General features: G+C 42.1%; 1 protein-coding gene across 3 annotated transcripts in view; it reads left to right on the top strand.

Annotated features, from left to right (window-relative positions):
- The window catches only part of GLI3 (GLI family zinc finger 3), a 279,339-nt gene that overhangs the window by 165,331 nt on the left and 91,710 nt on the right, over positions 1-22,298 (top strand). For all 3 annotated transcript variants that reach the window (XM_062179474.1, XM_062179472.1, XM_062179473.1), the window contains one exon: positions 20,988-21,190. In XM_062179474.1, coding sequence (XP_062035458.1) covers positions 20,988-21,190 — 203 coding nt within the window. The remainder of the gene's footprint in view (positions 1-20,987; positions 21,191-22,298) is intronic.

The following is a 22,298-nucleotide window of genomic DNA, read 5'->3' as shown; positions in this document are numbered from 1 at the left end:
AAGCAAAAATTAAGGAAATTAACATCTTAAATGGGGGTGGGAATTTGGCATAGAGGTTAAGCTACAATTCTGACACCCATTTGACACACTAAAATGTCTAGATTTGAATCCAGGCTCTGCTCTCTAGCTCTCCATTCCAACTTCCTGCTAATGCACAACCTGGGAGACATCAGGTGGTGGCTCAGATAGTTAGGTCCCTGCCATGCATGTGGAAGATCTAGACTGAGACCAGCCTGGCCCAACCCTGCTTGTTGTGGTACTTGGGAGATAAACTAGTAGACAGGAAAAGATTATCTATCTATCCATCTATCTATCTATCTCATCTCTATCTCTCCCTTTCAAATAAAATACATAAATAAATATTTTAAATGGTCAATTTAAGAAAATAAAAACCAGTGATGAATAGACAATTCACATTAAATGTATCTTATAATGACTATAACATTTTAATTTTTAAATTTTTTAAAGATTTATTTATTTAAGAGGTACAGTTACAGATATAGAGAGGGAGAGACAGAGAGAGAGAGGTCTTCCATCCACAGCCTCAAATGGCTGTAACAACTAGAGCTGGGCCAATCCAAAGCCAGGAACTTCTTCTCATATGATTGCATGGGCCCAAGCACTTGGGCCATCTTCTACTGCTTTCCCAGGCCATAGCAGAGAGCTGGATCAGAAGAGGAGCAGCTGGGACACAAAATGGTGCCCATATGGGATGCTGGCACCACGGGCAGAGGCTTAGCCTACTGCACAACAGTGCTGGCCCCTATAGCTAGCATTTTTAAGTACTTACTCTAGGGTAAGCACAGCTTTAAAGACATTACATAATTATCTATTATAAGACTTATAATAACCCTATGATAGAGTTAGTATTACTAGTCTCATTTTAAAGGTATGAAAACCTTGGCATAAAGAAATCATACATCATGGGGGTAGGTAGTACCATTGTTTTAACACAGGTATCATACTCTGCACCCCTTGTTCTTCTAGGCAAAATGAACACTACAGACTTTACTGCTCTGGTTTTAACTTACTGGATGAGCACAGCTGATTCAGACAACACATGATCGGCGATTTTCAGTGACACTGGCTGTCATTATCTGCTGCAGATTCCTAGACTAGAAATATGGCAGTGTGGAGAACAGCCCTAGAGACATAGTCAGAGCTTTTCTCCTAATAAGGTTGTGGCAAAAACAAACAAAAAAGCCACATACCAGTGCTTGTTGCTATTGTATTTGTGGCACTAAACAACTGAACAACTAGGTTTCAACCACAGGAGTGGTTCGGTAAATTATGGAATTATGGTTCATCAACTCTGTGAAGTGTTGAGCAACACGTAGCAATCACATTTGAGAAGGCAAGATTAAAACATAGGTAAATAACGATTAGTGATTACAGTGATATACCCAATAGTGGAAACAAGTTGGATTAAATCCTAAGTGTATCTGCCTGGAACATTCTTTCTCTGGATACCCATGGCTGCTCCCTCACTTGAACAACCACAGGGATTGGTAAACTATGGCCTATGGGTGAAATTGGGCCCAAGGCCTATGTTTGTCAATAAAGTTTTATCGGAACACAATGACATCTGTTGTTTACTGTTGTCTGGAGCAGCTTTAATGAAGTAAGGGCAAAGCTGAGCAACTGGCAGAGAACTTAAGACCTGAAAAGCCAAAAAAGATAAAACTTGGCAACTTTTGATCCTAAACAACAGCCCTCTTTGGCCTAATTCTTTGCTTTATCTTTCTTCTTTTTTTATAAGCAATGCCCTTCATCATATTTTTTTTTTTACTAGTATTTCCAACAGTTTTCACTGCCCATCAAATAAATTAAAAAATCAAAAGAGAAGTCTTTACATTTGGCTATCCTTCTCATGATTAACATAAAACAACTAAAGCCTGCCTGGTTTTCAAGAACTGTCTTAGATTACCTACATACATGGTTCCTTTCTGGTAAGTGTGAAAACGAGGCAGAGTCGCAAGTCCTCACCTTTTAAAAATTTGATGAGCTGGCGGCATGAATCCAGATCAACCGGTACACACTTTGCATTGGATTTAGAAACAAACACGAAACAAGCGCATCGTACTCAAGTGGCATAGTGCTTCTTTCTCTTTTTTCAGTATTTTCTAATGACTGCAATATTGAATTCGGTCCTCAGTTGCAGAGAAAGCAGGTCCTAATTATAGTGCATATTCAGAGTGTGAGCACTGGTTTCTTGGATGGAATTCCTGTGCTCTTTGTGCTGCGCTCAGCAGCACGGTCCAGGAGCAGATATTGACTGAGGCATTCACGCTCATTGAACCGGAAGCCGCCAACTCTATAGAGGCTGCTGTCAAACCTGTTGCGGGGGCCGGGGAGGTACTGGACTCTAACAGACTTTTTTTTTTCTTTGAGTACAATGCTTCCACTCATGTGAAACCTGGCTTCAAAGAAAACAGAAATTTACTTCCATCGTTGTATTTATTTTGCAAAAATATGTTTGAGAAAATTGAACTTTAACAGAATTTGTCCCCACTGGGAAGATACCAGGAGGTTTTGTTTTCTGGGACGAACGCTGCCTGAACTGAAGCTGCTCGCAGCTCTGCCTATGTGGTCATCTCCCCTTCACTTAAGGAACCGAGCCCACTTTCTTCACCTAAACAAAGACATGCCATTTCCTATAGCACAAGGCAAGCTGAGTTCATTTCAGACCTTTCCCCAGGGGAACAAAGGCCAATGACACAGGGCTGCCTGTCGTTCATTCTTATTATTGTTGCCTCCCCAACACTGTCCCCAGGGAAATTCATCCACCAAAAAGTAAAATGTTAGCAGATATGTTTCCAGGAACCTGCTTGCTAACTTTCTGAATACCAGGGAACAAATTAGCTGGCTTTTTCCATCTTCGATGATCCAAGAAGCTGAGCACACTAGCAGGAAGCAGCAGGAGAGGGGTTGGTTCTTAAACTCACACCCCTAGGGCTGATGTATAGTAGGATGTCTTCGCAGAATATTTGGTAACTCAACGGAAAGAAAAATAAATAGTGTGGCCATTTTTAGTTTTAGATTTTTGTAAAAGTATATACATACTAGGATAGCAGTGGGTAACATCATACTGCAGTTTGGTTAAAAAGTATGCTAAATGGCTTATTGGACTCACGTTTACCTCCTGGGCTGATGACCTAACTGAATTAGTGCCATTGCATCAAGTTTTATAACTGTGGTATTGAACAGCATGAAGTGCAATGCTAGATCTAAGTTCTATGGTTTCTTTCTCTCTCTCTCTCTCTCTCTCTTTCTCTCTCTCTCTCACACTCACACACACACACACACACACACAGAATGAGGAGAAAGGACTGCCTGTCAAAACTGCCCTAGGCTATGAGAATGCATTTTTTTTTAGTAAAGAAAATAAATGAGGGTCTGTAACCTAATACTGTAAGTTTCTTAAAATCCCATCACCTAATGTTCTGGGTTATGCAAAAAGTCACATATTTATAAATGGCAGATATTTAAAACTTTCCTATGCAACAGCTGAAGTTACAGAGTCGTTAAAAGGAAATTCTCCATTGACGATTAGCCCCTTCTAAAAATAAGAACTCATATCAAATGAGCTATGTGTACAGTGGCAGTTGAAGTCATTCTCTTTTTATGTGAAAAGTCCCCCACTGCTGGGAAGACCCTATTAACTGTTCCTAAGGACCTGATAATGTTCATTCTTGAATCAAATGCTCATGTGCCAAGTGTGCCCACCTAAGGGAATTAGGTTAACTCCCCATTAAATGCTGCTTCCAGGCCTGACAAGGTTAATGTGGTCCCTCACTACCTGGGAATGAGTTGTACACTAGAGGGGAACCACTAATGCTCTTCTGAATACATTCAGATGGAATCCAAATCTTGCAGCATCTCTGTTGAGTGGTGGTGGGGGGTGGTATGGAGATATGGGCAGATGGAGGCAGTAGTAGTTTTGAGTGATTTTGCCTCATTTGCAAAACAAATCACCAAACCATGTTGCTAGAATATGATTTACATTTTTTTCTATTTGACAGGTAGAGTTATAGACAGTGAGAGATAGAGACAGAGAGAAAGGTCTTCCTTCCTTCCATTGGTTCACTCCTCAAATGGCCGCCACGGCCGGCATTGCGCCGATCCGAAGCCAGGAGCCAGGTGCAGGGTCTCTCATGCAGGTGCAGGGTCCAAGCATTTGGGTCATCCTCCACTGCCCTTCTGGGCCACAGCAGAGAGCTGGACTGGAAGAGGAGCAACCTGGACATGAACCAGGCGCCCATATGGGATTCTGGCATCGCAGGTGGAGGATTAACCAAGTGAGCCACAGCACCGGCCCTGTGAATATGATTTACATTTTAAGACAGCCTCTACAAAAACCATTCCCAGTTCACTAAACTGCTTCTTGCCTCTGTCTCCCTCCCCAACCTCTGGCTTTTGGACAAAATCCCCATGTTCCTAGCCCACATTGTTTTCAACACTTGTATTACGCACACCAGTGAACGCTTTTAGCAACATATTAAAAATTGCAAGCCGGCGCCGCAGCTCACTAGGCTAATCCTCCACCTGCAGCGCCAGCACCCCTGGTTCTAATCCCGGTTGGGGCGCCAGATTCTGTTCCGGTTGCTCCTCTTCCACTCCAGCTCTCTGCTGTGGCCCGGAAGGCAGTGGAAGATGGCCCAAGTGCTTGGGCCCTGCACCCGCATAGAGACCAGGAGGAGGCACCTGGCTCCTGGCTTCGGATCTGCCAGTGCCGGCCGCGGTGGCCATTTGGGGAGTGAACTAACTGTCTAACTCTGCCTGTCAAAAAATTGCAAATCAGTATCAAAGACAAACAGACCGATAAGGAGAATCTGATTTTTCTTATTTACCAAGGATATAACAAATTAATATCAGAGTTACATTGGAGTACATTAACATTTGTATGACCTGTATGATTTATTTATTTAAAGTATGTAGTTTCATGTCTTCCTTATGTCCACACACAGTGTCTGCTGTAGACCCTTTTCCCTGCACTAATCTCCTGTCCTGGGATCAGTCAATGGAAGACTGCCTTGGGTTGCATTTTTTTTTTTTTTTTTTTTTTAATTTGAAGGGCACAGTTTCAGAGAGAGAGAGATCTTCTATCCACTGGTTCACTCCCCAAATGGACTGAAGCCAGAGCAAGGAGCTTCTTCCGTGTCTCCTATGTGGCTGGGGGCCCAAGGACTTGGGCCATCTTCTGCTGCTTTCCCAGGCCATTACCAGGGAGCTGGATCAAAAGTACAGCAGCCAGGACTTGAACCGATGTCCACATGAGATGCCAGCATCACAGGCGGCAGCTTTACGTGCTGCACCGAAAGCCAGCCCCATGGTCTTGCATTGTAATGGAAACTGTTTAGAGGGCAAGAATGGTCTTCCTAAAAGATTTGAATCTTATTTTAATGATCAAAACCTCGTCACCCCAGACTGGATTTCAGGACTTCAGCAATAATTGTAGTATTAGGATTGAGGAAAGAAGAGTCCAAATCAAGATTCAGCTACAAATAGTGCAGTTGTGGTACTGGGGCTAAAAGCAGAGATACAACTTGTGAAAGGTTGCACTGAGGCCCAAGGAGGGAACCTCTGCAGTTGAATTGTAGTGGCTATCATAGACTGTTTGTGAGAGTTCCCTGAACTGTAAGTCCCTGAGCATTTTGCTTCTCTTCCCTCTGAACTGTGGGGAACAGGTTGTAAGGCTGTGACTTAGATGGCTCAGGCCCTTCAGGAGCCATCGGAAGATGTCAAAATGTGCATTGCACTCTGTGTAACTTGTGTTAACCTCCTCACCTTCTCCCATCTTTTAAGTCAGCAAACACAGGACTTGTTCGTTATTTACATTTTTTGTTGCTGATTGTCCCCATGTTTGTTGGGAGAAGGGAGTTGTTAGTAGTGGAAAATGAATTGGAAGGAATGAAAAGTAGAGTCCACCCCCTTCCCCCAAGTGTATTGGAGGGAAACATCCTTCCTTGGTCTGTTTGCTTTGCAAGGGTGTTCTTTGATGAGGTCTTTGTCCCAGGCACCCACTGAAGTCTCAGTGTACTCAAGCTTTAGAAAAGGCGATTGGCCCTTCTTTGTTTTCTTTGTTGAACTGTTTATTTTGCTTTCTTCCCACGAGGTTCCCTGGCCTTGCTCTGACAACGCTTTTCTGCATGAATTACATTCCTCGGAGCCACAAGTCTCCGAATTCTTCCAGTCCATTTGATTCCAGCCTGTGTGATTAGTCCATGGCTTCGATCTGCCGTGGGTCTCTGCCAAGCAGAGTGCTTGCTAAGTGCCCCTAACGTGGAGACTTAAAGACATTTTTTAACCTCATTAGTGAAGAGAGTAGTGCTTCATTCCAGTTTAATAACGGAGCTACCCTTCAGTCATTCCTAGCTCTAAAATCGGCAAACGAGGCTGCTAAGTTGTTTGGTTCCCTTGCAGTGGTCCAGGTTATTATACTCATGCCCAATTTAGTAATGTAGATTACCCTGGATAGGGTGGAAGGGAGCCCATCGGCTCTGTTTACATTCAATTTACATCTGTAAAAAATTTCATAATCAGTTTGCACAAAATGCATCACCATCTGTATAGAAATAATAAATAACAAAGTTGAAAACTATTTAGATATCTAAACCACATCTTCTTTTGCCTATATGTTACTTGCTGAATTGTGGTTTATGGCCTGGACAGAGATGAACAATGAACAAACCTAGGTATTATGTTTTTTAACCCCTATTAACAAAGTGCAAGTATTTGATTCTTTAATGCATAATAAACTTATTACAGGCATTGATAAAACATGGTGATACAAGTTGATAGAATTCAGCTGTTCTAACAGCAAAGTTCTCTAAAGAGTCTGGGCAACTGTTTTTTTTTTTTTAATTTGTTTTTTTATGCATGAGAATCTGAACTCTAACAGGTAGGTGAGATGCATTGTGCCTCATCGGGGGGAGGGGGGAGAGGGCATACTTACTGATAGTGTACCTGGAAGTAGTTTTTAATGCAAGACTTCCAAAAAAGAGGACCAAGGAGATTGTTAGGAATGAAGACATGACCTGTGATGGAAATCATGCGGTGTAAGTATGCATTTATACAAAGAGCATTACCTCGAAGACCCAGGAAAGTCCCAAGCAGTGCTCCAGGGCATGGTTTTGTTGTTGTTGTTGTTGTTGTTGTTAGACCTGGTTTGAACTGGGCTCTGATTTTTCTGAATCCCCAAACTGGCTGGGCACAGTCTTTTTGGAAAGTCTCTCCGCCAGTGTTCCTTCTGGCAAATAAACACATTCACCGCATGGGAACAGGGTTCTTCTTCACGGAGGGAAGATTTGACAGGAAGGCGGGAGTTAAGCTTCTTGGCTAGAAGAGGCACTTCCTGTTTAGAGTGGGCTCTGAAAACGGATCCCCTAGTGTGGGGAAACACAGCTGCCCTAATACTTCCTGTGTAATTCAATTCATCATCCCTCATGAGTGGGACTAGATTACAGCTTCACTGAATGAAAATTTCGAGCACCCCACCCCCACCCAGTATAATGTTGGTTACAGAAGTCCATGCTCCCACTGTTTTCTTGGGTTTCAGTTGGCAATTGGCCTCTGATGATCTTCTTCTTAAACTCGATTTACCAGCTGTATTCATGGCAAATGGGGACCTCAGTCATGTTCCCTTTTCTGCTCTGATCCAGGTTAAATGGATCCTACCTGAGTTTTGTGGACCTTGTTGTCACGTGTGAAATTAAGTAACTGGATTAAGTGATCTTTAAGATCCTTTTTAATTCTTCCCACACTTATAGGGAAATTCATATTTTTTCGTCGTGGAAACTGAGCGAGGATTTTCTGAAAACCTGAGGCCCTAACACATGCCTGCTCACGTGCCGTTTCCCCCCCAAACCCTGAGGTTTGCTGCCCCTCTTTCCTTACGTGAAGGTCTGCTGAGAGTCTTGTCCAAATGCTGGTCCTGCTACCCTCTTTCTTCCTTGTACCCTCCAAGTGACACCTATGTACCCCTCAGCCCCCAGCCCAGAGAGCCACCATCAGACTCCTTGTGCCATCTCAGTGTAGATTCAAGTGGGTTTCCTTTGGAGTAAAACTATAACTAGGAAACCACATGATTCTACTCTATTGAAAGCTTCAGTAGTGTTAAAACATGTATATTTAAACATATACACACATACATAAATTGGCTTAGTGTGGTTTTCCTTTGGGTTTAAAAACATAGACTTTGAAGCATAGGCTGGGTTGAAATACAGCTCAGGTGTTTACTGTCAGTCCAAGCCCAGTTTCCGCATTCAATCCTATATTGTATCAAAGAGGCAATGAAGAAGCACATATGTAGCACTTAACACAGTGTCGATCGCAGCATGGGTATTTGACAAATGGCAGAATTACCTAATACTTATCTATTACTCTATTTACATCTTCTATTCTAACTTGTACATCCTGTTTCTCACCTTCATAACATCTCTGAAATTGGAATATATCTTCCATCTGTAGTGTTTGACAGTTGCTGATTGGTAAAGTGGCAATCATGAGGAAGTTTCAGGTATCTCTTAAGTAATTTTATTTATATTTCCCTTTCTGTGCATGTACTGGGGTGATTTAGGAGTTGCAGAATCTGTCTTTGAGCTCCTGCCTCCTGGCCTCGGCACAGCTCCAGCCATTGCAGCCATCTGGGGAGTGAACCAGTGGATGGAAGACCTCTCTCTCTCTGCCTTTGCTTCTCTGTACCTCTGCCTTTCATAAATGCATCTTTAAAAAAATTATCTGAGTAAATCCAAAAGAACACTTTAGTAAACAAAGATAAAGAAATCCTGCCTGTCTTAGCAGTGCTTAAAATAATGTTGCATCTTTAGATCAGTGTCATCTCAGAGCTGATAAAATACAGTATAGGTCATGTGGTGTGTGTGTGTGTGTGTGTGTACAGTGAAAAACTTGATTCATTACCAAGTTTTTCCCCCCAAGAGCACAGCTGCATTTTCTTAAATGTTACAATAATGGACTTAGTTACACGACTGCAAAGTTAAAATGAAAAGAGAATGTTTTTGAAACTGCTATTCTGCCTAAATCCTATGAAATGAAAAACGAGGACATCTTCGGCCTGGCACAGTGTAAAGGAGAGAAGTGCGTGCTGCGTGCCGGCTGTGCTGGTGTGTTTGTGCAGATGCACAGCACAGGCTCTGAGAGGAGAAGACTTCATGATTAATGGTGTTTATTCTTGACAGAAGCCGCCTTTATTTATCTGCAATACAGTTTAGTGATTTTATCAGGCACCTGAATGAAAAATATTCAGTCATACCAATATTGCAGTGTAAATTGAGTAGAGTCACTTTTTATTCTATCTTTCTGCCTTATCATCTGCACAGTAATTTTCTAGCAGAGGTTTGATATGGAAAGGCTGGATTTAGCTGTACTTGACACAAAGCCTCTTCAATTTCCCCTAAAAGTTCAGGCTGCTCTTAGAAATGTGTGTGTGTGTGTCTCTCTGTGTGTGTATAATATATAAACCCTCTCTCTTATCCAAGCAATTTCAGGATTTGAAAGAATAAAGATAAAATGCACAAACCTGGATGGGAGAAATGTTGTTAATATAAAAACATCTAATAGTGGTGAGCTCACTGGTAAAAGCTCCTTTCGTGTTTAAGCTTATGGCTCAGTACTGAGCCTTTTGCATGGCTACGTTGTCCCACTTTCACTTAATCAATCACCACCCGAACCCAATCAGCATAAAGCCAGACCCCATCCTTTCTCCTGGGAGTAGCATCAGAGCTGAAGACCAGGATGGCCCAGAGAGGACGCCAGTCCCTTCCATGATGGCAATGCATTTCCAGTGAAAGGGAGACAGGGAAAACAGGAGATCTCATTTGTAGGATGTTCAAGTAACATGTCTCTAAATTTTAAACAATCTTTTATTCAAACAAAAGATTGATTACATGAATTGTCAGTGCCATTCCATATCAGACAGGGACAAGTGGTTTGAGTCATGGAAATCACTGGATTTGGAGCCCAAAAAGGAATTTAAACCTGGTGGGTGGAATGGAAATCATCTTCTCCAAATCCTCTCATTTTACAGATGGAAAATGCAAAGCCCCCAGAGCTGTTTCCAATAAGTCTCTGGTCCCACGCACAGGTTTTCCAAAGGCAGCAAACAACCAAGACTTGCACGTCATTTAGACATTTCCGGTTGGTTTACTTCTCACCGGAAGTGCTTTCTCTCCATTGCTTTCCCTGTGAAGAAGGAGTGCAGGAGGAGACCCTCTGGCTCCTTGTTTAGAGCCCAGACTTACTTTCAGTCTCCCACAATATTATTCTCTGTGTACTGGACAAAGTTTGCAAAGCCACGGTAAAAAGACTCCCTAATGCAGAACTCAATACATCTTTCTAGTGAGTCATACAAAGAAAAGTTTCCCAGTATAGCAGATATACTCCTTTTCCATATTTAATTTATTTTTGAAAAGTTGATGCCCTCAAAAGTATATGCATCTGGAATAATGAACAATGTGTGTAGGATAGAAGTGTCAGTCTCCATGTGGTTGAGTTTTGCAAGCTGTGCTTACAGTTAAATCTGAAGAGCCTGCTGTTGAAGGGCCCACCCTTTTCACCTCTGCTGTGGGCCCTGGTAAACCCTGAGGATTTTCTTTTGTAGAACGGCCATTGAGATCATTCATAATTGTCCCTTGTTGGCTCTTCCTGTTATAACTTAGAATAAGCATATTTAAAGAATGAGAAGAAGGAGTAAGGTGTATCTTTCCAAGACTATAAGGAACAACAGGAAAGCAGATAATCAGTGGTTACTAATGACATACTTATAAGGATTATGCTGATGGTCACTTCCAGAAGACAGCCTTAAGCTCAGTATACCAGATTGCCATTACAGAGTCTGTTCCAGCTGATTCTTAAGGTACACCACACTCTCCTTGGCTCAGAATTCCAATTGCACCATTGTGTTTGTTATAAATATCCTCCGTAACAACTGCAGGCAGACTCAACATGAAGCAAGGATTAAATAGTGGGAATCCAACTTGTTTTTTATTTTAAAGTTCTGTTTATTTACTTGAAAGTCAGAGTTACACACAGAGGAGAGGCAGAAAGAAAGAGAAAGAGAGAGAGAGAGAGAGAGAGAGAGAGGAATTCCATCCGCTGGTTCACTCCCCAGATGGCCGCAACGGCCAGAGCTATGTCGATCCAAAGCCAGGAGCCAGGAGCTTCTTCCGGGTCTCCCACGCAGGTGCAGGGGCCCAAGGACTTGGGCCATCCTCCATTGCTTTTTCAGGCCACAGCAGAGAGCGGGATCAGAAGTGGAGCAGCTGAGTCTCGAACCGACGCTCTTATGGGATGCCGGCACTTCAGGTCAGGGCGTTTACCTGCTGCACCACAGCGCCGGCCCCTGATGTTTCTAATTAGTTATTTCTATACATTATCTGAAGCCTCCTGCTGGGAAATTTTTTTTTTAAGTTTTTTTAATTTATTTGAGATGTAGAGTTACAGACAGTGAGAGGAAGAGACAGAGAGAGAGAGGTCTTTCTTCCGTTGGTTCACTCCCCAAAAGGCTGCAACAGCTGAAGCTGTGCCGATCCAAACCCAGGAGCTTCTACTGGGTCCCCCACATGGGTACAGGGGCTCAAGGACTTGGGCCATCTTCTACCGCTTTCCTAGGCCTTAGCAGAGAGTTGGATTGGAAGAGGAGCAGCCAGGACTAGAACCAGTGCACATACAGGGTGCCAGCGCCGCAGGCGGAGGATTATGGCACGGGCCCCTGGGAAGTTTCTCACTTAAACAACAGACCCTGAATTGGTGCTCCCAATATTGTTTAAATGTCTTTTCATCTTAGATTGTTGAAATTTGCGGATAGATGATACAAGCATGGACTGGTTTGTTTTAAAATAATTCTAATTGAGTATCTTATATGTACTTTAGGGTCATTATTCTTACACATGGTGGTATCATGGCTCAAACTCAAAAGTTTCTAGGAAAGGAAGCCATTATGAATAGGAGTATTAGAAAATATAATACTTAAAAAGCCAGTGTAACATTTCCCAGAGTTTTCTACATACAACTGGTTCATCTTAGATGGGACGTAGTTATTTGATGAACCACTCTTTGCATTGTTGAGTTTCAACATCTTTGCTTTTTGCTGTGTATTTTCTTTTGGAAAGGATATTCCTTTGAATATTGTTTTGAATATTGTTTTAGAGGTGGAATTGTTAATTTATCCAATTCTAGAAAATAGAGTCTATAGAAGGAGAGGAATATTGACAAATCATAGTATCAAACTTGGGGCCAGTGCTGTAGAGTAGCAGATTAAGCTACCATCTGCAGTGCCAGCATCCCATATGGGCACTCTTGAGTACCAGCCTCTCCACTTCCCATTCAGCTCCTTGCTAATGTGCCTGGTAAGGCAGCAGAGGATGGCCCAAGTGCTTGTTCCCCTGTATCTATGTGGGAGACCCAGATGAAGCTCCTGGCTCCTGGCTCCGGCCTGTCCCAGCCGTTGCTGTTGTAGCCATTTGGGGAGAGATCCAGCAGGTGGAGGACTTCTCTCTCTGCCTCTGCTTCTCCATCTCTGTAACTCTGCCTTCAAATAAATAAATACATCTTTAAAAAAGAAATCAAACTTAAAGTTTTTAAAATTTTCTCTATTTCTAGAGAATTTGAATTTGGACAGGGGGAAAGGAATCCCGTTAACTTGCTATGGTCAAATCAAATTGCGTCAACTATTTATTCATTTAGAGGAAAAATTGAGTTGAAGGTGCTCTTTAAATAAAGCCAAAAGAGTCAAATTATAAAACTAAAAGGTTCAAAACTGGTGTTATTTTAAAAATGAGTTTTGAAGCTACTTTTGGGTCAGGTATCTTGGCTTTCTCACTGATTTCTCTCATCTGCTGATATTTTTTTCTTTTTTCTTTAAAGTTTATCCATTTTTATTTGTTTGAATGGCAGCAGAGAGAGAGAGAGAGAGAGCGAGCTCGATCTTCCATACACTGGTTCACTCCCTAAATGCACACGTTAGCTGGGATTAGACCAGGAAAAACCCAGGACACAGGAACTTCATCTGGGTCTTCCCCATGGGAGTCAAGAACTCACATACTAGAGCCAATACCTGCTGCCTCCCAGTATGTGTATTAGCAGGAAGCTGGGTTAGAAGCAGAGTTGGAACTGGATCCAGGCATTCTGCTATGGGATATTGGCGTCCCAACTGGCACCTTAACCTACTGTAGCACAAGACATGCCTCTGTTGAACTCTCTTGATACCAAGTTGGGGGCAGAAAGAAAGCCCATACTGTGAGATGTGGTCATTTATTTCCCAAGTGTTTATTTGAATCAGTAGTGTGTTCTTTAAGAGCTCTTTTAAAATAAAAGTTCACTCCACATTACAGTTGCTTGAATGGCCTTTCTTTGACCTTGAAATCTTGATCTTGTACCATAGAGTTGTATGTATAGCACAGAATGGACTCAAATTTGGGGGAATTGTTCTCTGCAGACCTCTCTGGAAGGAATAAAATCAATTTTAGTTATAAATAATAGCATTGCTTTCACAACACTTAAATAGCATTGCTTCTGTTGTTAGAGGACATGAGTAAGAAGAAAATACTTTTCTCTGAAGGGAGGAGAGAACTTCCACTTTGCTTATGGCCTTGTCTAAATACTGATGGAGTTTGTGGATTCAAAAGGCTTCCATAGCCTAGGCAACTCTGTCAAGAGCCTCGGATGATCATTGATGTCATATATAACAGTGTTAATTGTTAAATTAACAACAGGAGTCCCTGTGCACTAACTTCCCATGCAGGACCTCTTTCCTCAAAGAGTTGTTTTATGAGAGTAAATCTTGGGCCGGAGCTGTGGCGCAACAGGTTGACGCCCTGGCTTGAAGTGCCAGCAAACCATATGGGCGCTGGTTCTAGTTCTGGCTGCTGCACTTCCGATCCAACTCTCTGCTGTGACTTGGGAAAGCAGTAGAAGATGGCCCAGGTCCTTGACCCCCTGCACCCGCGTGGGAGACCTGGAAGAAGTTCCTGGCTCCTGGCTTTGGATCGACACAGCTCCGGCCATTGCGGCCATCTGGGGAGTGAACCAGCGGATGGAAGACCTCTCTCTCTCTCTCTCTCTCTCTCTGTCTCTGTCTCTACCTCTTTCTGTAACTCTGTCTTTCAAATAAATAAAAATAAGTTCTTTAAAAAAAAAACGGTTCTCAAAGATTTATTTCATTTTAGTGTATTAAGTGGAGGATATTCTTATGTCTCAGAAGTTTTAGTTATGCTTAAATGTCTGACTCCATTGCTTGTTTTCTTAGGTGCTGCCTTAATGATAAAACTTGTTCTCTGGGACTTGAAAATAGATCTTAGTGGAGAATGGGACTGGGAATGGGAGAGGGAGGACGAGGAGGGAGGGGAGTGTGGGTGGCAGAAGGGGTATAGTGGGAAGAATCACTATATTCCTAAAATTGTACTTATGAAATATATGACGTTTGTATTCCTTAAAGAAAAGATTGCTTTGGGGGAAAAAAGGGACATGGGTAACAAGAATTATGAGTATTTGCTTGGCTTCTTCCTTCACAGGAAACTCTTTTGATTGATTCAATAGTAGCTTCTTGCTAATATGCATCCTGGAAGGCAATAGGTGATAGCTTAAGTACTTTAGTTCCTAGCAACCATGTAGGAGCCCCAGGTTGAATCCCAGGTTCTTGGCTTTGACCTGGCCCAGCCTTTTCTGTTGTACCCATTTAGGGAGTGAACCAGCAGATGGAAGGTCTCTCTCTGTCTCTGTCTCTCTGCCTTTCAAGTAAATTTTTTTAAAAAATTAAAATCTAACAGAGTAAGTTTACAAAAGGTAAAGATTAATTAAAATGCACGGAAATATTCTTCAGTTGCAGAGGCTAAAAGTGGGGTGATGAATGGGGCCATTTTCCCACTTAGGGGCTTGGCACTTTAATGGACTGGATAATTACGGAAGTGTGGGCGGGGTTAAGTCATAGTAAAGCCCCAGGACTAGCAGAGTTTGGAAGGGAAAAGTGATTTGGTGAGGGCTGGAGCAGCAGAAGAGGGGTCTCTTATCCAGAGTGTAGCCCAAGGGGAGGCATGTGGCATCACAGAACCATCCCATGCAGAGAAGAAGTAAGGGAACTACATCCCCTGACCTCTTTCCGCCACCCCCAACTCCTGCCAGTTCTCTGTAGGGTAAACCATAAGGGAAAGTGAACCAGCTGAGTCATGGTCAGGCTGTGGGCAAAGAGGTGTAGTGGAAAGTAACTACCGTGTCCCTACCTGGACATGCAAGGTCACGTTGTGATTCTCGGACAGAGGTTATCTGAAAACTTACTTTGAATAGAGGAAAAGATGAAGTATATGATTGTACAAATTTCTGACACTGTTCTAGGGTACAAGGATGTATCAGAGTGTTCATAGAGAATTAAAAGATAAGATTATTTTGGTGCAAAAGAATGTTGAAATCCTTGCATAATATACATTTTTGTGAATTTTTTGATGACCTATCATATGGATGAATTTCAGAAATTTTTACAACAAATTAAACATCTTTTAATTCTATTTTTTCATGAACTTTTTGAAATATTATATGTGTTCTGGACATTTTATTTATTTGTTTCCTTGGCTGTATGAAAAGCAGAGTTTTTTTAATTATAAATTATGGTTTATTAAAACTGTGCTTATTGAATAATTAATTGGTTAAAATGCATTGTCAGGGATGCTTATTCTTTGTTCTCTATTAGGCCATTTCTCAAATATGAAAAAGAGTGGCTTCTTGTTATGTAAAGAGCAAAATTAAATAAAAACTAAACTTGCTCTGCATAAAAGCACATGTCAGTCTTTCAGTAGTTGAAGCACTCATGAAAAGTTACAAAGGACACTCATTCTAACCAAGGGGAAAGCAAATTCTAATAATCTAGCATATAGACCTTGCTAATACTTTTGTGCTGGGTAATGTAAGTGATTAAATACTGTGATTTTAATCTTGGCATTTTAGTAACCCAATAAGATAGATGAAAAGGCAGTAATAAATTAGATTATGTAATGTGATTTCATTCTAAGAAGTCCAGTTATTCTTTGTAATATGTGTTTTTAGCTTTTAAGTTTACATAGTCTACTATTAAAAATGTTCTTATAAGAACCCTCTACTCTTTGAAAAAATTATTTATTTCATAGACAGACAGACAGACAGACACAGTGCTCCCATCTGCTGCTTCACTCTCTAAGTGCTCACAACAGCTAGGCTGGACCAGGCCAATGCCAGGAGCTACTAACTCCATTTGGTGTCCCACATGGGTGGCCAGGATCTTAGTACTTGAGCCATCACCTGCTGCCTTCCAGAGTATACAATAAAAAGAAGCTGGATTAGAAGCAGAGGAGCAAGGATTCAAGTCCAAGCAACCCAATATAGGATACAGGTGTCCCAACCCAGCATCTTATCCACTAGACCAAATGTCTACCCCACTCTTTTTCTTGTAAGCCGTTTTCATGGCCTTTTAAGATAATCTGAAATCAATTTATTTCCTCAAACACAACTTTATATCATTTTATTGTCTTTTGGGAGAATCTCACAATAACCCATGCCTTCTTTCTTGTCTGAAATTATACTTCATACACAATTGCCTGGTTTCCATTGATCAATATGAAAACAAACTGCTAACTCATATTAAGTCTTTATGGTATTGGAAAGACAGATAGAAACAGACATTTTCCCTGCATGGAGATGCTGAGGCCTTGCATACTTGAGCCAGCTGCAGGGATGGTGGAGCTGTGGCTGATTTTCTCAATAGTTTCCTGGCAGCGTAAGGGAAAAAAAAAAAAAAAAAAAAAAAACCTCTATGGTTTGAGAATTTCTAGTTCCCAGAGAGCAGTTTGTGTGCATTAGCTTGGGAGATTGCAGACATATTTCTGTACTTTTTGCTACATCCTAAAACGCATGGCCTGTTGGTTCTTGACCTGGTTCTAAGTTTCAGTGTTGTGTGTTTGCCATTTGGATTTGCTCTCTGTGGTGTATGCCTTCCATTTAATATTGAGCCTCATACAGCCCCAAAACAGAGAGAAGATAGGATGCCACAAAGCCAGACAGTGACGGGAGACAGACAGTAACCTTCAGCTCTATCCCAGTGTGTGTCTACTCAAAATAGAATCCAAGAAAGAGGCACCTATAATATTTTTGCTAGTGCTTCTGTAATCCTCAAGTGAAGATTTTTAATGAGCTCAACAAATATTGACCAGGTCAGGTTTATGACAATCTGTTCAATAATATATGTCATTTACTTGGGAAATTTTTGTGGCTACACCTCTCCTCTTCTTCCTTTGGTAGAATTCACCCCTCCTCTGGTTGGAATCTGGAATGACTCCTTCCCACAGCCGTGAACACACATCTGCCTGTCAGAGTTTAACTTTCCCTCTCAGATTTGTTAAAAAACATTGTAACTGATGAATGATCTAGCTGCCAAGAATTTGGAAGCTGCTGTGTTAGGTAACGTGAAAAGCAGCTTTATTTAAAGTATGCCTGGAGAGTTACATCCATGTCAGGTGGCTGTAGAGCCACACTAGTTTAAGGTTTGATGCTCAAGCTCGTTGGCAAAACACTCACTTTTGTCAACATCAGTGCTAGAGAAAAATCATGCTAATACAAATCACAAGAGCCCAATGTGGAAACAGATTGAATAAGCTGGGAACTTTCAGTGAGTGACTGGTTGTAAGGAACTTGGAAGACCAGTCACTGCTCTGCTACAAGAAGCCAAATCACCATTTGGACATTCGTTTATTAGAGGATTCTATACGAATATCAAGGGCTGGTATTTGGCGCAGCAGTTAAGTCAGCACTTCCATACTTGAATAGCTGATGTGAGTCCTGGCTCCTTTTTTTTCCAATTCAGCTGCCTGCTAATGTGAACCCGGTAAGAAAACAAATGATGCTTCAAGTGCTTGGGTCCCTGCTACCCATGTGGAGTTTCAGATTGGGTTTCAGAGTCTTGGTTTCAACCTGGCCCAGCCACCCAGGCCATGATGTTGCGGATATTTGGGAAATGAGGCAACAGATGGAAGATCTCTCTCCATCTGTCTCCCTGCCTTTAAAATAAGATGAATATAAATTCATTAAAAATAGTTAATGTTGACCCAACCACCCTTTACCAGGTGCTCCATTGTAGCAGGCACCATGTTCTTCTTTATACACATGGGTTCCTGCTCTCACAGCAGCCCAGGAGGGAGTTATTTTTATTTTGTACATAAGCAGTTTAATGCTTGAGTGACAGAGTGAATGACAGAGCCTGAATTCAAACCTCATTCCTTCAAAACCCATGCGTTTAGTTACCCGAGTTCATGTTCGTAACCACTTCATGTGGCTTTATGATTTTATTAATGGAGGTTCTGAGAAGTCCATGGGATGCTTCCAAGATGCTGTCAGGAGGGGACCACAACAGGCTGGTACATTCAGGTTTGTTTTGGAAAAAGGGTTCCTCCACACACAAACCTGCTTATGGATGCTCACAGCAGTCTTGTTCATGAGAGTTAAAGCTTCAAGCTAGGAACCAGCATTTTGGCAGCAGGTTAAGCTCCTGCTTGTGTCGCAGGCATCCCATAGCAGAGTGCCAATTCGATCCTGACTGCTCTGCTTCAGATCCATCTTAGTGCTGACACGCAGGTGATGGCCCAAGTTCTTGAGCCCGTGACACCCCAAATGGGAGACCTGCATGGAGTTCCTGGCTCGTGGCTCCTGGCTTCCACCTGGATCCACCCAGGCCATTGCAGCCATTTTTGAGGGAGTGAGCCAATGAATGGAACATCTCTCTCTCTCTCTCTCTCTCTCTCCCTCCCCCACCCCCCCACTTTGCCATTCAAATAGATAAATAAGTCTTAACAGATCCTGAAGCAACCAGATTTCCCTTCAGTGGATGAATGGATAAATCAACTATTGTACATCCAGGCAATTAAATGTTAGGGCTAAACAGAAATGAGCTTCAATGTTATAATTTCTGTCTAAATAATAACAGTAAGAAATGCATGGTCTTCATTATTTGTAGTTTATATTATCTAGTCCTTGTTTCTGTGGATCACAAGCAAAAATTTGTCTGAGGTGTCATTTTGTGAACTTCTTGAAATGTCTGTTCCTGTACACTTCTGTTTTGCTGACATCTCACTATAAGCCCATAAATAAGCTTGTGTTTGTGAGAATTATTTTGAGTCAGATGGGAATATTTAGTTGTCTTTCCAAATAGAGTTTGAGCATCCTGTGTACCCTGGAAGGTAGTAGACAGGTCTAAATGGAGTTGAAGATTTCAGCAAGGGCAAATATGTTCAGAGTTGAATGGATACTTTAACCCTTGGCACAAGCTAACTTATTTTGTAGGAAAAAAAAGCTAAAATAAAGGATGGGTTGTGCTGATTTCTGGTTAAACACAAGTAAGTTTTCTAATTTCTAAATGAGTAGAAAGCCTCCCATTGTTTTGACAAGAAATAACTTTTCAGGTGGTGAGTTCTTATTCTTCCCACATATAAATTTAGAAAACTCTGGATTTTTATTTTACTTCACTGGAAGTAGCGTGTGAGTAACAAAGAAAGCGCCTCATTTAAAAAAAAAAAAATCAAAATGAAAAAAGAGTAAAAAGGAGAGGGTGAGAAAATCCACTCCCCCTCCATATTTCAACCTCCTTTATTTTCTAGTGAGAGGAAATTTGTTATCTGATCTTGGGGTTCATTCATCTCAGTGCCTGCACTTTGCACTCAGAAGAGCTGGCTTCTACCAAGATTATATTCTGACAAAGTGATGGGTCCAGGGCCCAGCCCTCCCTGTGTTGGGTTTGCAAGGAGAAAATGCGTCTCACCCTCCCTTCCGTGTCAGACCTAAAAGCCAGTGGCATAAGAGGAATTTCCGTGCTCGGTTGACCTGTCTCCATCAGACCCTCTCCTTTCTATGGCCGTACCCTCTGTGAATGAGAAAGAGAGTGCCAGTGTTTAGCCTGTCACAGCCAGTTCACTGGATTATCCACACAAAACATTTTCTATTAGAGAAGGAACAAGACAGCAACAGTATTACATTCTAGAAATGGCTGTCCCCAGGGACTTCAGCAGTGGCTGCAGGATGTCGGACAAGTGAAGGAAGATCAAAGAGTTGATCAGGATATGACAGACACAAGGTACAATTTAGCATTTATTTTCATTAGCCAAAAGCATACCTTCTCTCTCTCTCTCTCTTGGCACATTATAACCAAGCCATGGGCTTATTAAAAACACCCTTCTTTGCCAACTTTCGGACCTCAAGAATAGTTACTCACTGCTCCCTGGCCATGGTTAATGGGGATGCTCATGAAAAACAGGCAGAGCCGAAGGCAGATACAAGTGCTGCCTTCTCATCAGTGCAACCCAGGTCTGTGAGGCTGGCTTCACTCAGCACAGCCAGACTGTTGGAAGTGCAGCGTGTGCATGGATATCCAGGGGCCTGCGTTCACATTTGTAATTACAGACTTCTGCAGTTTGTCTTCTCTCTTCTTTATGGGCAGACCAAGAAGGATTTGAGGCTGTATTCTTCCTTTGTTTCTGTTTTTATGAAACTTCATGACCATAAGGGGTAAGTTTTAAATGATAACTTAATATCTGAGTCAAAAGGCACTATACTGAGTGGTAGCAAACACTGGAAGTTGTCTTAGTTTCTTCTCGTTAGGAGACTCAAAGGTGAACCTGTATCTCCCCATATTTGGAGTGCAAGGAAGTTTCTCAAAGTTGGTGTTCTTTATCCATATAACTGCATAGTAATGTTCTGCCTGCATTATAGCATCCTGATTTTAAGGAAGTCTAACTGGAAATATGTGAAGGTACATTCAAAAGTTGTGGAAAATGGAATTAAAAGATAAGTGTATTTTGTTACCAAAAAATTGTGGAATTCCTGCATACAAGTGTATGCTCTGTATTTTCCTGTTAAAACACTTTGAGTTCACGTACAATCTTATTTTCTTCTGCAGACACGCTTTGCCCATGGAGATTCGTGTCTCACGTGTACCTCTTGTGTCTGGTTTTCTCTGTCCCCAGGCCTTCTGCCTTATCTAATAGCCCGACGTATTCAGACCTGCCCTTCATTAGGATCTCCCCACACCGGAACCCTGCAGCCTCTGAGTCTCCCTTCAGCCCGCCACATCCCTACATTAACCCTTACATGGACTACATCCGGTCCCTGCACAGCAGCCCCTCCCTCTCCATGATCTCGGCAGCCCGGGGGTTGAGCCCTACAGACGGTAAGTCTCAGACTGCTTCTGCTTCCACAGGTCCCACCACCTCCTCCCCACACCTCACCTAGGGCATCACACAAAGTGCATCTTCCGTTCAGTGAGTGTTTCCCATACTCCAGACACTGGGCTGCGTGCTTTGAGTGCCTGGTTTTCTAACAGTGTCCAACGCCTCTGTGCAAGGGGTGTCAATGCAGGTTTAGTATCCCTCATCTGGAATCCTTGGGTCCCGAAATGTTTCTGGTTTTGGATTCCTTCAGAATTTGGAATATTCACACAAACATAATAAGATATCTTGGGAATGAGGCCCATAGATTAATGTATTTTTCATATATAGCATATACATATGCTCTGAAGATAATTTCATACAATGTCTTTAATTTCTGCATTTGAACTGCAACCTGTCACATGAGGTCAAGTTTGGAATTTTCCACTTGTAAAGTCAAGTAGTGTTTTGGACATCTGAGCATTTTCAGATTAGTGATGACCAATGTATATCTGCATTTTGGGTTAAGGGCAGCCATGTGCAGAGGGGTCTAGGAAATTGCACCCTGGTCTGTCATCCCACTGTCAGTCAGCGGCAAAGGAGGAACGAACTCAGATCTAGATCTCACTGACTCGCAAACACAGTGTCTTCATCGCTGTCTGTTCTGCTGCCCCACGTCCAGTGAAACTGGCCCTGCAGCCCTTCACACACGTGCAGGAATAACCTGAGCACTCTTCTCCCCACATCCTGAATACTTTTCTGCTCTGTGTGTCTTCTGAGAGGCACATTTATACAGGTATGTATAACAGAGCAGTGCTTCACGAGCTCTAATGTGCAGATGCATTATCTGGGGAGCCTGACAAAATGCAGTTCTGTACTGTGTGGTCACGGTGTGCCCTGTAATTCTACACTTCTGAAATTCTACCGAGTGACGTCAGGTCTTTTGGTACATGGACCACACTCTGGGTAGCAAGATCTAAAAAAACATCATGATGTGGACCTGTTGCATGTGCTTCTGTCCTTGGCCATGCCAAATGAAGACTCTTAAGAGGAATATGGTGGGAATGAAAAGAAACTTAGACTTTATTTCTATAATACTGGATAGTCATTTTAGGTTCCCAAGGATCATAT

Source organism: Lepus europaeus, chromosome 20 (assembly GCF_033115175.1).
Source record: "Lepus europaeus isolate LE1 chromosome 20, mLepTim1.pri, whole genome shotgun sequence".
Classification (NCBI taxonomy): domain Eukaryota; kingdom Metazoa; phylum Chordata; class Mammalia; order Lagomorpha; family Leporidae; genus Lepus; species Lepus europaeus.
Note: the sequence above shows the minus strand (reverse complement) of the source record. Positions and strands in the feature narration are given on the sequence as shown.